This window comes from Callorhinchus milii, unplaced genomic scaffold (assembly GCF_018977255.1).
Source record: "Callorhinchus milii isolate IMCB2004 unplaced genomic scaffold, IMCB_Cmil_1.0 Scaffold1, whole genome shotgun sequence".
In the NCBI taxonomy this organism is placed as follows: Eukaryota; Metazoa; Chordata; class Chondrichthyes; order Chimaeriformes; family Callorhinchidae; genus Callorhinchus; species Callorhinchus milii.
In genome coordinates this window covers 120212024-120228551 of record NW_024704742.1, presented here as the reverse complement: position 1 = coordinate 120228551, position 16528 = coordinate 120212024, and the positions used below count along the sequence as shown (strand labels likewise).

Below are 16528 nucleotides of genomic sequence, written 5' to 3'. Positions count from 1 at the left end.
GTGACGCTGGCAGGAGCAGCACGTATTGCCCGTCCCCCGGGTTGCGGTGGCGATGGACCTTATCCTCAAAACACTGCAAAAATGCAATTGCACTTCAGTGTAAGTCACCGCCAATGCGACTCTCTGAGCCCTCGTTGCGCTGCCACCAAAGTGTTGGGGAAGGACATTGCTGCTCAGGTCGGGTCCCTGGAGCTGCCGAAGCCCCGCCCAACACTGGGGCCCCGCCCCTGACCTCTGATTGGCCGCCTGGACTGCCAATCACCCTGAAGACCCCGCCCCCCCGCCCCGGAGTCAGGGGTCGAAGGTCGGGGCGGGAGCTGAGGCCCAACATGGCGGCGGAGAGGGAGACGGAGAGGAAGAGGAGCGGCGAGCGCGGGCGGGAGGAGGAGACCGGCGGCGAAGCGGAGGATGACGGGTGGGTGGGACCCCTTCCCTCCGAGGCCGTGAGCACCAAGAGGAGGAAAGGTAACAGCCGCCGCTCCCCCGGGGGTCGATCCGGAGCCCGAGACTCGGGGGCCTCAGTCAAACCGTGCACTTGGCTTCACGCGCCCAACAACAACAACAACAACAACGGCATTGCATTGATACAGCGCCTCTCACGTCGGGAGGACGTCCCGAGGCGCTGGACAGTTGGGTCGGGAACCGAGCCTTGGGGGGGGGGACTGGTCAGGGGGAGGGGAGGGGAGGAGGGGGCGAGGAGGGGGGACTGGTCAGGGGAGGGGAGGGGAGGAGGGGGCGAGGAGGGGGAGGGTCAGGGGGAGGGAGGGAGGAGGGGCGAGGAGGGGGGAGTGGTCAGGGGGAGGGGAGGGGAGGAGGGGGCGAGGAGGGGGGAATGGTCAGGGGAGGGGAGGGGAGGAGGGGGCGAGGAGGGGGATGGTCAGGGGAGGGGAGGGAGGAGGGGCGAGGAGGGGGAGTGGTCAGGGGGAGGGGAGGGAGAGGGGCGAGGAGGGGGGAGTGGTCAGGGGGAGGGGAGGGGAGGAGGGGCGAGGAGGGGGAGTGGTCAGGGGAGGGGAGGGGAGGAGGGGCGAGGAGGGGGATGTCAGGGGAGGGGAGGAGGGGCGAGGAGGGGGAGTGGTCAGGGGAGGGGAGGGGAGGAGGGGGCGAGGAGGGGGGAGTGGTCAGGGGGAGGGGAGGGGAGGAGGGGCGAGGAGGGGGAGTGGTCAGGGGAGGGAGGGGAGGGGGCGAGGAGGGGGGTGGTCAGGGGAGGGGAGGGGGGGGGCGAGGAGGGGGAATGGTCAGGGGGAGGGAAGGGGGGAATGGTTAGGGGAGGGGGAGGGGTGAGGAGGGGGGAATGGTCGGGGGGGAGGAGGGGGAGTGGTCGGGGAGGGGAGGGGAGGAGAATGGTCAGGGGGAGGGGAGGGGAGGAGGGGGTAGGGAGTCGAGGGGTGGGGTTGAAGGCCCAGAGCCGCCAGCGCGAGCCCGAGGCGGTCAGAGAATTATAATCACAGTCACAGTAAGGCACGGCCGCGCGGGAGATCATCAGAGCAATTAATAATCCTTGCATTTGACACAGCGGCTAATCACGCCGTCCGTCTTCCACACGCGGCTCCAGGCCGAGGTGGCGGCTCCGTTACGTCTTGTTGTTTTCGTCGGAGCCGCGGTGTGTCCGACGCGTGCGGAAGCCCATCACCCGCGCAAAGGCGTCCAAACCAAACTGAGATTGGAAATCCCGTGGAAATCCCGGCGGTAGATTGTTGGAATGGAATCCGCGCTCGCTCCCTGGATGGAGGGAGTTATCTTGCTTACCTAATTCCGCAAACTATTAGGCGCAGGTTGGCAGGAGCCAAGGCTTGGGGGACCCCAGAGTAATGAATTTTGCCGAAATACTTAACTGTGCAGGAAGGTACTCAGCAAAGGCTTGGGGTTTTGCTGGATGCTGGAGGGAACATGGGGACCTCACCTGTTAGTGGAGCACATTAGATCATCTTCTGCCACAGCAACTTGCATTTATATTGTGCCCTGTGTGCGAGTTAGCGGCTTGGTGTGCTGGAACCGTTGTAGACATTTTATTTAAAATGCTCAATTCTTAAACACTTAAGTTGAGTCCATTTCTACAGTTCCCCAGAGTTCTTACCTGGTGATGGTGAATTATGAAGGAATGAGAAATTAAGTATTTTTCTAATTGTATATCTAGGTGTACCATAAATTAGATTATTTGTTCTGTTTTCCTGTGTAATTCTGAATTGTTTTATTTTGGTTCCAGTTCTTGACTTTGAACATGTGTATCTGAACAACCTTCCTTGTGCATCTATGTACGAGCGGAGCTACATGCACAGAGATGTTATTACACACTTAGTGTGTACTCGGTAAGACCTGCTTTTGTTTACCTTATTTACTCCATTGAAATATAAGACTACAAATGAAATCTTTGTGGTGGTTCAATGAATACATTTCGATTCATGTACAATTCTAATGTAATGTTCATATTGTATTTGGAGTTTTGAAGGGGAGGAATTGCCTTTATTTTTAAAGTAAACATTTTCTCTCTCATGTTTGTAGCCCTTGTTCCCTCTGCACCACAATCGGCGGTCATGCCTTCAGCCACTATGCCCTGAATCTCTTGATCTCCTGGCCTCAATCTTCTGTCTTGCCCCCTTTGCCCATCCTCAAGTGACACCTGAGCACTTTTCTCTTTGACCGTGCCATCAGTCACCTCCCGTCCTGTTTCGGCTTGCTGTCGAGCCATACTGCAGTTAAGCGTGTTCTCCCAGACACTACCTGTGTGAAAGCATTAAATAATATAAAATACAAGTTGTTGTTTTCCACTCCCCAGCACGATGCATTCGATTTTTGAAACTATCCACTATAAATCTTGTGTGTTTTGACTGTGATATTTAATTTTGTGTGCATTTATGACTCAACAATAAATGTATATTTATCTATAAATCACACCGATTAAGCAAAATTTGCTATTATAGAACCCAAACATTTATGTCTATATGCTCCCTCTTGGTGACAGCATCTGCAGACAACTTCCACATGTATGCAGATGACACCCAACTGTGCCTCTCTGCCTCTACCCTTGACTCCAGGACCACTGCTTTCCTGACAGAATGTCTGTCAGACATCAAGTCCTGGATGAGAGCTAACTTTCTTCAGCTGAACGTCAACAAGACCGAAGCTCTCCTGATTGGCTCCCATCAGCGCCTCCATACCTCAGGCGCTGACAGCATTACCATCCATGGTTGCACACTCCACCTTACTAAGCCAGTCTGGAACCTTGGGGCCCTGTTTGACCCTCAACTATCCTTTCTACCCCACATCTGCGCCAAGACCTGCTCTGCCTTCCCCCACCTCAGCAACATCGCCCGGCTCCTCCACTGTCTCACATCGCAGCCCACCGAAACCCTCATACATGCTTTCATAACATCGAGTCTTGACTATGCAAACTCTTTGCTTGTCGGCCTTCCCAACACCGCCTTCCACAGGCTGCAGATCATCCAGAACTCTGCAGCCCGTGTCCTCTCCTGCACCAGGCTCCGTGACCCTATCACCCCCATCCTCGGCCGACTCCACTGGCTTCCCATCACAAAATCCTGGTGCTCACCTTCAAAGCCCTCCATGGACTTGCTCCCCCCTACCTCTGTGACCTCCTAACCCCCTACCATCCTGCCCACTCCCTCTGCTCAGTGGGCTCCGGCTTGCTTCTCCTCCCCTGCCTCGTGCACCCCACTATTGGTGAGCGGGTCTTCTGCCACTCTGCCCCGCCTTCTGGAACGCCGTCTCGCAGTCCCTCCACCTCGCCCCCTCCCTTGCCTCCTTCAAGACCCATCTCAAGACCCTCCTCTTCGACCTTGTTTTTGATCACCTTGCTTCCTCCACCCGCCCTCCAATCTCCCCAATCCCGACCCCCAGCTCGGGTCGTCTGATGCACTGACTGTCCAGCGCCTTGGGATGTCCTCCTGACATGAAACGTGCTATACAAGTGTAAATTTGTTGTTCTTGGTGCATGTATGTTTGATCATTACATAGTGACACAGATCATATGAGGGTACTAGTATTGAAGATAATCATTCCTGATTCTAAATAAACTATTGAATAAATTCTAAACACTAGTTCATCGACATTAATGGCATTTACCAGCTGACATTCGTCTGTGGAAATATCTGATGCATGAATTGTTTGATCATTAAGTACAATTAAAATTAACTGCATTAATTTTTTTTCCCGTTTTTTGTTTGAGGCTTCTCAGAACATGATTTTTTGGACAGTTTAATATTTGAAAGCTTGCTAAACCACTGTTCCTTGATTTGTGAATGCATAGGACAGACTTCATAATAACTGCCAGTCAGGACGGACACATCAAGTTCTGGAAGAAGAAAGATGAAGGGATAGAATTTGTTAAACATTTTCGCAGTCATCTAGGTAAAAATTACCTTTTTTTTCAAAAAATGTTGTGTTATATATTAAAGTGAAAGTCAAATATAACAATTTCAGTTGGAAAACTATGATTTTATGCTAAACATTATTACAGAGAAAGCATTATACATGAAAATGATAGCAAACAAAATGATCATTTCATGTTGCTGTTTAGTGATAGGCAAATTGTGATGTTTTGGTCTGTTTTTACAGTTAACAAGTTGACATGTTCAATGTTCAATGCCCACCGTACAATATGCTTTTAGTGGAACTTACGTAGTCTTCTTATTGCTAGATTTTAGCCTTTCAAATCTAATAGAAAATAAGTACGTGGTGCTATTGAGATCAAAGGAGCTATAAACCATTCACTTGGTATGAGCTCTTCTCAACTGACGTTTATGGAATATCTAAACCATCAATTTTGTTGTTATTGCAATTACTGTCTATCAACTGTTTGATAGGACAGACTAACTGCTTGGAGTCCTGATTGTGTGATCCACAAGTAATGTGGAGTATGATTGTCACAAGTAATAAAGGAGTGAGACTGTTTGTGTGTATGTGTGTGTGTGTATATATATAATTTAGCTGTTCCCAGAACTGCATTGAAGCCTTGAGCTCAAAGTCCTGATGTGGGGTTTGAACCCACAAGCTTCTGACTCTTGAGACAAACCAACTGAGAAAAGTTGACACCTTGTATCCACTTATAATAATAATAATAATCCTTGCATTTGATATAGCGCTTTTCACGTCGGGAGGACGTCCCAAAGCGCTTCACAGAATATACTGTAAAGTGAATTGACTGTATATTTGTGGGCGAACGCGGCAGCCAATTGCGCACAGCAATGTCCCACAAACAGTCGTAGATTGAAAATGACCAATTTATTATTGTTTGGGGTTTTTGGAGGGATTATTATTAGGCGTGTGGAGTAAGGAAACTTGCCCAAGGTTTCGCCCTGCCTGGAATTGAACCCAGGTGTCTTGCTTGCAAAGCAAGTGCTCTAACCACTGAGCCACAGGACTACACTTCTATGCCATCAGTGTATATTAATTGTTAATAGGGCATGGAGTGGGATAGTTCAATTATCCCTTCAATCCTGTAGCTCACGTCTGCTCACTGTCATGTCTGATAGCCTGTGGCTGCTTTTCATCCAGAGGAAATGAGTGAAACATCACCAGGGGCACTGAATAACCAGGCTGAATTGAACAGTGTTTGTGTCTTTTTATAATTTTAGTATTCTGCTTATTTCAGTAGAGTTTAGAATCCCCATTAGGCCCTGGAAGTCTCTCTGCAGCTCATTGACACAGCAACACAATATTTTCAGATTTTATTTTGTGTTCTCAGCAGCTACTGGAGTCGATTTCAGTTCCTGCCACTCGCCTCGATTCAATATTTATGCCTTTTAACGCAGGGAAAACAAATTCTCTTGAAATTGTGCAAAAAAGAAAACCCAACCTTCCCACATTAATTTTTGTAGTGTTCCATGTATTTATTTCAGTCAGCAGTAGAAAGCATTCCTAACTTAAAGGCTCCTAACAGTCTCATAAGCAATTAATGGCTGCTGCCAAGTAAGTGAAAACCCAGTCTGAAAAATATCTGTGCTATAGATGGAATGGAAATAATTGAACTGGTCCTAGGATCTAGATACTAGCTGGGTGTCTTCCTTTTCATTGAGTCAGGGAAAAATGCCTATATTGCAAGGGGATTAGTGTGTAAAATGTCAGCTGGTATTTGTACTTTGCTTTCTTGTTATGGCATCTTTCACCAGGTGAATGCTGTATTTGTGTTGGTAAGAGCCTACCTTGATGGGTCATCAAAGGAGTTACATCTGGTACGTTCACAGGTTGGGCAATACTGAACAAGGATGTCGACAATAAATGTGTTGCTGATCTAAGTAAAAAGGGAAGCTAACACAGTACTTCAAAAAAGATTATTAAGTGTTCTGATCATGGTTTTACTATGAACAGTCACAGTGGGTAAATGGAAAGCAACAAGATACACCAGTTAATGAACTGGGGAATATATTTTAATAATAACAGTATTAATCCTTGCATTTGATATAGCGCTTTTCACGTCTTCTAGACTTCTCAAAGCGCCTCACAATATGCTGTAACGTGAATTAACTGTATATTTATGGATGAAATTACTATTACTTGAGACTCAACAATTTTTTTTAATTGCAGGTGTTATTGAATCTGCTGACATTAGTTCAGAAGGGGCTCTGTACTGTTCAGTTGGTGATGACCAAGCAATGAAGATTTTTGATGTTGTGAACTTCGATATGATCAATATGGTCAAACTGGGGTAGGTATCAGTCAGATAGTAATTTTACTTTCATATTTTTTCTATAAATGCTTTAACTGAACATTTGTAATATTGAGATTTCTTTTCTTAAACTTTTTTAAATTTGGAGATAATAATAATCCTTGCATTTGATATAGCGCTTTTCACGTCGGGAGGACGTCCCAAAGCGCTTCACAGAACACACTGTAAAGTGAATTGACTGTATATTTGTGGGCGAACGCGGCAGCCAATTGCGCACAGCAATGTCCCACAAACAGTCGTAGATTGAAAAGGACCAATTTATTATTGTCTTTGGTTTTGGAGGGATTATTATTAGGCTGTGTGTGGAGTAAGGAAACTTGCCCAAGGTTTCTCCCTGCCTGGAATTGAACTCAGGTCTCTCGCTTGCAATGCGAGTGTTCTAACCACTGAGCTACAGGACTCCACAAACCTAGATGAGTATCTAGGTGGTCTAGACAGTCAAGTCTATTTGATTAAAAATAATCCTTGCATTTGATATAGTGCCTTATTGCGTCGTTGAGACGTGTAAAAGTGCTTCACAGAATATACTGTGAAGTTAATTGATTTTAGTGAGTTCCCATTGTAACTAGCATCTAGATGAGAAACTCGCATTGCTCACATTGTTGTATAATGAATTTAAAATTAAGGGTTCACAATTTTGTTTTACAGCTTCCACCCTGGGAAGTGTGGATGGATTTACTCACCAGGAGATGCTATATTTGCTGTAGCATGTTCTGAAAAGAACAGTGGAAAGATCTTTGTGTATGACGCTCGAGGAAATAACAAACCGCTCCATGTGATTGAGAAACTGCATAGCTCCCCCCTCAGTCAGATCAAGTTAAATCCCGTGTACAAGGTTGTCGTATCCACTGATAAATCAGGAATGCTGGAATATTGGACTGGGCCACCCAATGATTACAAATTTCCCAGAAATGTGGCATGGGTATACAAGACGGATACAGACCTGTATGAATTTGCGAAGTGTAAATCGTACCCAATAAGCGTTGCATTCTCTCCTGATGGAAAGAAAATGGCCACCATTGGATCTGATCGCAAAGTCAGAATTTTCAGGTTTTTGACGGGAAAGCTCATGAGGATCTTCGATGAATCCCTTACAGTAAGTAGATTTTTTAAGAGAAAAATAGTTTGCTTTATTCTGATCAAGGTGAGAAAGTATCAGTGAAGTGGTATAGAACCATTTCCATTTTTCCAATGGACGTCTTGTAAATCAGATGGATATGAAAGGATTCCTGTCACTATTGCAAAAAATGGTGGCGTTTGCCTCTGTTAACTTGTCTTATATTCTCTTTTTGACACATCAATTCAACCCTCAAATGCCTTCTCGTTTTATTGTTGATGATGCTGTTAAATTAGCTGCTGTGTCTGCCTCCATAACATTTACTTTATTCCTAATTAATTACATTCTGTAAAGCTCTTTGAGGCATTTCTCTCATGTAAAAGCAAATTTATAAATGTAAATTACTGTTAATATTGTGCATTCTCAGAACAGGTATATGCTCACATTCAGAATTCATTTTCAGTGTAACAGTTTGCTTAAATTTGCAGGCATCTGTTCAAGCGACTTAAATATTATTGAAAAGCTGACTCAATTTAAGGGATTACCCAGGAACCTATTAAACATGTAATTTGATTTTTTAAAAAATAAAATTGCCTTTGCACCAGATGTGGTTATACTATAGACAATGCCAATGGAAAGCAACGAGCGACTATCTCCTCGAACAGTTTGGTGCTTGTTACCATGATGAGCGTGTGTTATTTCAGTGTGACTGACATTGATTCAGTGCAAACTAAAGTAGAGCTTTGTTATAACAGGAAGCCAGTTATGGGTCCCTATGGACCCATAACTGGCTTCCTAAACCCAAAGTGACTCATCGTTATCTGGTATAACTGGATCAGTCCCAAAATTTGCTTAATATTTTTGATAATTTTTCACTATTTTGGAGGGCTTCAGTAACATATTTGAAACTAAGTCTTGCCTCCTTGACTCCAGGATCACTGCTATGTTGACAGAATGTCTGTCAGACATCAAGTCCTGGATGAGAGCTAACTTTCTTCAGTTGAACGTCAACAAGACCAATACCCAGCTCGCGTCCATAACTCTGTCTGTCCATCGCCTTGGGACGTCCTCTCGACGTGAAAGGCACTATTCAAATGTAATGTTTTTGTTAAAGTTCTACAGATCTATACATTTCACTAGTTCCTCAATCAGTATTTGACTTGCAAAGAATTTCTATTTGCAAATGTCCTATAGTAGAATTCTGTCAAGGGTATTCACTACTTAAAAGTTAAACTTTTGTTTTAAGATGTTTACAGAATTGCAACAAATGAGGCAACAGCTTCCAGACATGGAGTTTGGCCGGCGTATGGCTGTTGAAAGAGAACTGGAAAAAGTGGATGGAATAAGACTGGCCAATATTATTTTTGATGAAACTGGACATTTCATACTTTATGCTACAATGTTGGGAATCAAAGTAATAAATGTTGAAACTAACAGGTATGTTCATTGCTGGAAACAATAATAAATGCAATGGCAGATCATGTGCACTGGCTTTGAGATATCGGAGGTTCACAGCTGTAATCCCATCAAATTAATCAGTTTACTGTAGAAAACCCTTAAAAAGTGAGCTTCTGTTTATTTCTGTGATGGGATAATGCACTTTTTATAGTTGTAAACCCATTTGGTATGCATCACGTAATCTTGCACATAATTTTGTATTTCTTTTACAATAGATCTTATTTATGGAAATATTCTAAAGAAGGATGACTAGAATAGTGAAGTGTAGTTCACATAATCCTGGTTAAGAATCCAGCAGATACAGTCAACTCCTGATATCTCGTCACTCCAAGAGTAAAGGGCTCAGTGACGAGTTATTCAGAGGTGAGTGAGGCATAGGTCTTTCCGGACCACAAGGGGGCGCTGAGAGCACCTACTGTATACAACAACCTGTGTATACAGCACCTGCCAGAGTGACAGAACAGTTTAATAAAACTCATTTAAGTAATGTATATTATATATAATAGACTTGTTTGTGTATAAATGCACTTATATTCTGTTTCCTACTGCTTATATCTGTTACTGTGTTAGAAACTGCTCTTCTCAAGAGATGTACTATAATGTATTTGTATACACACAACTTGCATCACAATTAACACCACGTAGCTGGCTGAGCAGTGACCTTTTCTGCAATTGTTACGAGAGTTTGCTTCTTGTCATGGCAAATTATCTCATTGATTTTACATTGAGTGTAATTACGAGATTTTCTGAAATGTGACTTTATTGCGTGTTAAGCGGAGTGACAATATTTTGAATGGGATGCAAGCAGGATATCGTCAGCATGGCGACTTAAGTGGTAGTAACTAATTAAGCCAGGGTCGGGGTTATCAAGAGTTTGCTGTACTAACTTTGCACTGAATGGATTTCCTCAGTGCCTCAGTGGGAGAGTGGAGTCCTGTAGCTCAGTGGTTAGAGCACTCGCCTTGCAAGTGAGACACCTGAGTTCAATTCCAGGCAGGGCGAAACCTTGGGCAAGTTTCCTTACTCCACACGCCTAATAATAATCCCTCCAAAACAAAACAATAATAAATTGGTCATTTTCAATCCACGACTGTTTGTGGGACACTGCTGTGTGCAATTGGCTGCCGTGTTTCGCCCACAAATATACAGTCAATTCACTTTACAGCATATTCTGTGAAGCGCTTTGAGACGTCTAGAAGATGTGAAAAGCACAATATCAAATGCAAGGATTGTTATTATTATTATTAATGTATCTTGTGATGTGGACTGTGAAGATCCCAGGTTTAGTTGTTTCTAGTTGCTGAATTAGAGGACCTCAGGGTGGCAGTGGGGTTGGTACAGTTCGCCTTATTGGTCCCTTAAGTTAGAAAAGGGAAACATTGGTCAGAGTTTCCATTCCTGCTGTTTTAAGTAATGGAAACAGCAGCATCCAAAACCAATCACTGATCACTTTAATAATATCCTGAGTTATGGAAGTGTTTATGTGCAGGGTGGGGTGGGGGATTGTTGGGAGTGGAGTACTGGAAGGTTTGCTAGAATTGTACCCCAAACCCAGGGGTAAAGGCAGAGAATTAAAAACATTGTTTGAAAAAGTATTGAACAATCATAGCAGAATTTCACCCTAGCGGGGATTAAAGGACAGTAAATTATAAGATTTACTGGATTTCGGTATTAATACCAGAGTTGCACAAATAAACACAAGCCGAAATACAAGGCACTGAATCAAAAATAGGCCATTTATATTGTAAATTTTGAAATACAGAGAAACTAAAAATTGGTGATTGATAAATGCATTGCTGCTTTCTATTGCTTTTATTTTTCATGGATATTTTAAAATGTAAATTACAGCACCACAGACACCAATGAAAAGCCTTTCTATTTTCTCTTAAGGTGTGTGCGTATCCTTGGTAAACAAGAAAATATCCGGGTGGCTCAACTGGCTTTGTTCCAAGGTGCAGCTAGACAAAGTCAGGTTGTAATGACGGTGGAGATGAAAGCTTCTGACAACCCTGTGCTACAGAATATTCAACACGACCCAACCATTTTCTGTACAGCATTTAAAAAGAATCGTTTTTATATGGTACGTGAAAAATCTAAGAATATGCAAATGTACTAACTTCAATGACGTTTTAAACTTCAAATTTTCCTTTTTATTTTTTTCCATCACGTCTGAAATTTACTGAGGGAAAGAGATAATGGCACAAGTATAATCTACTTGTAATCTCTGAAATGTAAATTGCTTATAGATTTTAATTTTCAGATCCTTTCACGTTAATTATTTTTTAAAGATGCGTTTTTAAAATGAAGTGTTTTGCATTTTTAGTTCACAAAGAGGGAACCAGAGGATACAAAGAGTGCTGAGTCCGATCGAGATGTCTTCAATGAAAAACCATCCAAGGAAGAGGTTATGGCTGCCACACAAGCAGATGGTCCTAAGCGTGTTTCTGACAGTGCAATTATCCACACTACTATGGGGGATGTGCATGTTAAGCTGTTTCCCGTTGAGTGAGTTCACTTTTATTTACAACTGTTTTGCTCTGAAAATTTGAAGCATTGAACAGATATTTTCTTAGACTGGTAATTTAAAAAATACATGCAGTAAATTGCTGCTCTTAGCAATTCCCAGGTTAAATTATTACCATTAGAAAGAGATTCATTCAGTCCTGGGTGGGACATTGCTGTTGTTATCACATGACGTGTTACAATAATATACAAGCTGGATCCAAATCAGGTGCAGATGAACGTAAGTTTATTAAAGGAACAAGTTTAAGCACTTTCAATGAAACAAATATTATACTTAAAACATTAATTTCTCCTACGAAGGGAAGAAAAATGAACTACCGAGGAAACAGTAGATTAGCCTGGCTCAATTTGTAGCACTTTCACCTCTGAGTCAGAAGGTTGTAGGTTCAAGCCCCATGTTGGGATTTTGATCTTACAATCTAGGCTGCACTGCACTGTCAGGTTTCAGAGGTATCAATGTTCAAATGAGATGTTAAATCATGGTCCTATCTGCTCAGTTGGATGTTAAAGATCCCATGGCACTATTTGAAACGGAGAAGGCAGTTTCTCCAACGTCCTGGCCAACAGTTCTTAAGATAAAATTGGTCATCACTTGAACATTGCCAAATGCAAATTGACTGCTGCATTTGCCTACACTACACTTTATATAGTATATCCCATGGAGCGCTTTGTGATGTTTCAATAATGTGATAGGTTGCTGTATCAAATGCAAGGATTATGATTCTTTATTAATAAGTTCTAACTTGTAAGACATCACATTCATAGCAGCATGGTAGAGACTCAACATGCTGTGTCTCCTGCCAAAACAGCTGCTTGGGTGATGTCAAGTGTGAGCATTTCAGTGAATGCTGTGCAAAAGGAGTGCCTAAATGATATAAGAATCTAACCAGGAGAATACTGCTTCCTTGACCATAATGAGCTGCTTTGAGTCCTACCCCCAATTGTCCTTCCTCCCCCACATCCGGTCCCTCACCAGCACCGCTTTCTCCACCTCCGACCATTCGCCCGTCTCTGCAAATACCTCTCTTAAAGCCGCTGAAACCCTAGTCCATGCCTTTGTCACCTCAAAAAACCTTCCCTAGGTCCCTCAAACTCCAGCCACTACCACCCCATTTCTAACCTGCCCTTCCTCGCTAAAGTCTTAGAACGCGTTGTTGCCAATCAACTTCGCGCACACCTCTCCTCCCACTCCCTCTTCCTGGACCGCTCTGTGGCATTAGACACAGTCGATCACGCCATCCTCCTCCACCGCCTTTCCTCCGTCATCCACCTCAGTGGGACCGCGCTCGCCTGGTTCGAGTCCCACCTCACAAATCGCCAGCAGTACATCTGCACAAACGGCTTCTCCTCCCGCTCTCTTCCAGTTACCTGCGGGGTACCCCAAGGATCAATGCTTGATCCCCTCCTCTTTCTGATTCACATGCTCCCTCTTGGGGATGTCATCCGCAGACATGGGGAACATTTCCACATATAAGCGGACGACACCCAACTCTATTTTTCTACCTCTCTTTGCGACCCCCAGTCCCCTGATGTTCTGTCAGCCTGCCTATCAGACGTCAGGGGCTGGATGAGCGCAAATTTGCTTCAACTGAACGTTGACAAGACGGAAGCCATACTCTTTGGCTCTCGTTAACGTCTCAAATCCCACGACTCTCACCTCCTCCACCTACCTGACTTCCCCCTAAAACTCTCTGAACCCGTACTCAACCTCGGCGTTAGGTTCGACCCCCAATTGTCCTTCCTCCCCCACATCCGGTCCCACACCAGCACCGCTTTCTTCCATCTCCGACGCATCGCCTGTCTCCACAAATACCTCTCTCCGAAAGCTGCTGAATCCCAGGTCCATGCCTTTGTCACCTCGCGGCTGGACTACTCTAATGCCCTCCTCGCCGGTCTCCCATCCACTACCATCCATAAAATCCAAATCATTCAAAACTCTGCCGCCCACATTCTCATCCGCACAAAACTCCGTTCCCCGATTACCACAGTCCTTGCCAGACTGCACTGGCTGCCTGTCCCAGAAAGATTCAAATACCTCCACTCCTCTGCACCCCCCTACCTCTCTGAGCTCCTCTCTCCTCAGAACAGCACCCGTTGCCTTCGTTCTTCTGGGCCTGGCCTCCTCGTCTCCTGAGTCCTCCGCTCCAGCCTTGGTGACTGTGCCTTCAGCCACTATGCCCCGAGGCTCTGGAACTGCCTTCCTCACTCCCTTCGCCTCGCTCCCTCTCTTCCTACTTTCAGGTCCCTTCTGAAGTCCTTTTCGACCGCGCTTTTGGTCACCTTCCTCCCCCTCCCCCTGGCTCGGCCCCGGGATCCGTTACTGTGAAGCGCTCTGAGACGCCATCCGGCGTGGAAGGCGCTATATAAATCCAAGTTGTTGTTGTTGTTGCTTGACAAACTCACCACATTAGCTCTTTTCTGGTTTGGGAACCTGACGTGTATTTGTAGTTCACTGCTCTCTAACTCTATTCCTCTGAAAGTTAAAATCAAATTGTTTTTGTTTGAGATAATACTTTCAAAGTGAATGCATTGTCATTCTCATTCCAGTCCAGAGTGCTCTTTAAATTGTGTTTCTGGGTATGTGTAACCAATACTTAATTTTTTTCTCTGCAGGTGTCCCAAAACTGTTGAGAACTTCTGTGTGCACAGCAGAAATGGATATTACAACAGTCATGTATTTCACCGTGTCATCAAGGTATCGTGACTCTATCTCTAGTGATAATTTGATGAATTGTATAGCAAATTAAGAGTTCAAATGTCAACTGTAAAGTCCTGGATGAACCTCAGCTATCTTCAGCTGAACGTCAGTAAAACTGAAGCCAGTTTGTCTTGCGCTTACCAGCACTTTTTTGCTTTTGGTTCTACCTCCATCAGCTCCCTTGGCTATTTACTCTGGTTGAATGAGAAGTATGTCTGAATCCCTACTCCGTTTTAAACGCTGTGTTTATATTTTCACAAAAGCTACCTTCTCCAACATTGGCTGCTTATGTCTATGTCATTTCTTCTGCAACCAAAACCCTCATCCCTGCTTTTGTCACCTTGAGGCTATATTTCCCCAGTATTCTCGCCAGCCTCTCCAGTATAAGCTACATAAGCTACAACTCATCCCACACCTTTAGTCTGTATTCTCTCCCATGCTAGGTTTCACACACACATTATCCCTCCTCACTGAGCTCCACTGATACCCAATAACCCACAGATGGATTTCAAAGGCCTTCAAATAGCTTCACAGAATTAGTCCTCCCCCTTGCATTCTCCGTTTTGTTCACTCTGATCTTCTGACTCCACTTAATGCTCATTCCTCACTCCCTCTATTCCCATCGTAATTTGCCAAGCCTTCAGCCACTATGCCTCCACTCTCTGGAACTCTGTACTTCTCAACAAGCACATCTCTCCTCTCCTCTGTTCACTGATTCCCACTGTCTTTGTAAAGCATTTCAAGATGTTCATTCTATGAACGGCACTGTATAAGTATATTTTAATGCAGATTAAAGTGCTTTATACAATAAATGTAATTTGGTTTGTATTTATATATTTTTCCCTAGGGCTTCATGATTCAAACTGGTGATCCAACTGGCACAGGAATGGGGGGAGAAAGCATATGGGGAAGTGAATTTGAAGATGAATTTCACCCAACGTTGAGGCATGATCGACCCTACACATTCAGCATGGCCAATGCAGGCGCCAACAGCAATGGGTCCCAGTATTTTATAACTGTTGTACCTACAGTAAGTTCTTTATCTTTCAAGTATTCAATATCATGTGGCTGTCGGATGACTGTAAATTTGCTTTTTTTTTAAGCACAAAGGAAACAAAATGGCCAACTTGTCTACTGCACATAGTGACAGAAGCAGAGGCCTGATGATCTAGAAGTCAGATATTTTTTATGTGGGAGCTGGCCCATGTGCAATGAATTGGGTTTACATTCGATTCACACTATAAGCAAATGCATATTATAACAAAGCATTGTGATGCACTTTTTTAGCTGACCTTGTTGCTGATCAGTGTCAGGTAGTAATTTACTCATGTTGAAGTGATCCTTGGCCAATAAGCCCAGGCAACCTTGTAGTTGAGTGACAAAACATCTGGTTGGAGAAGCAAGACCATTGTTACGTTATTGAGAGAATGTGAAATGCTAAGCAATATATGGAAAACACAAACCTCTGGCTCAATGTATGTTTTTGTCCTGTGTTGCATTTTCACCACAAAATACCATTTGACCCATCATATCTATGCAGTGCTTGTCCTCATTTAAAAAAAAACTTGCTAATTTGATTGGCCTCTTTTTGCTGAGATTTCTGAAAATTGTACTGCATGTGGATTGTTCACAGGGTGTGTTTTTCCTTTAAAATGTTATTGCAGTGTAGTTTTACAAATGAGGTATTTGCCACTTAATAAAATACTTGTTATTTCTTTTCTAGCCATGGCTTGACAACAAACACACAGTTTTCGGCAGAGTAACAAAAGGAATGGAAGTGGTCCAAAGAATTGCTAATGTCAAGGTCAATCCTAAAACTGACAAGCCATATGAGGATATCAGTATTATTAGCATCACTGTAAAGTAAAATAGAAAATAAGTACCACTTTCTGATCTGTCGTATTTTATAAATTTATTAAGCCTATCTTGTAAGTTTCCACATTGTGAAATAGTGCTACTTTTGATAATCCCATTGAATAAATAAATATTTTATATTAAAGTCTAGTACTGTCACTTGACACTTTTTAAATGTGCTCCTCACTGGCCTCTATAATTGCAATATCACAAGCTCATTCGAAATCCTATTGCCCTCATAAAAGTTTGTATATCC

The 16528-nt window shown here is 43.8% G+C and overlaps 1 protein-coding gene across 1 annotated transcript; it reads left to right on the top strand.

Moving 5' to 3' along the window:
* The first annotated feature begins 293 nt into the window (after positions 1–293).
* Positions 294–16422, top strand: ppwd1 (peptidylprolyl isomerase domain and WD repeat containing 1). The gene is made up of 11 exons (XM_007892123.1): positions 294–465; positions 2204–2306; positions 4265–4365; positions 6541–6661; positions 7331–7778; positions 8986–9176; positions 11088–11277; positions 11521–11702; positions 14334–14415; positions 15266–15448; positions 16142–16422. Exons 1-11 carry the CDS (start codon positions 330–332, stop codon positions 16283–16285), a joined length of 1881 nt encoding a protein of 626 aa, XP_007890314.1. The 5' UTR covers positions 294–329; the 3' UTR covers positions 16286–16422.
* The last annotated feature ends 106 nt before the right edge of the window (positions 16423–16528 follow it).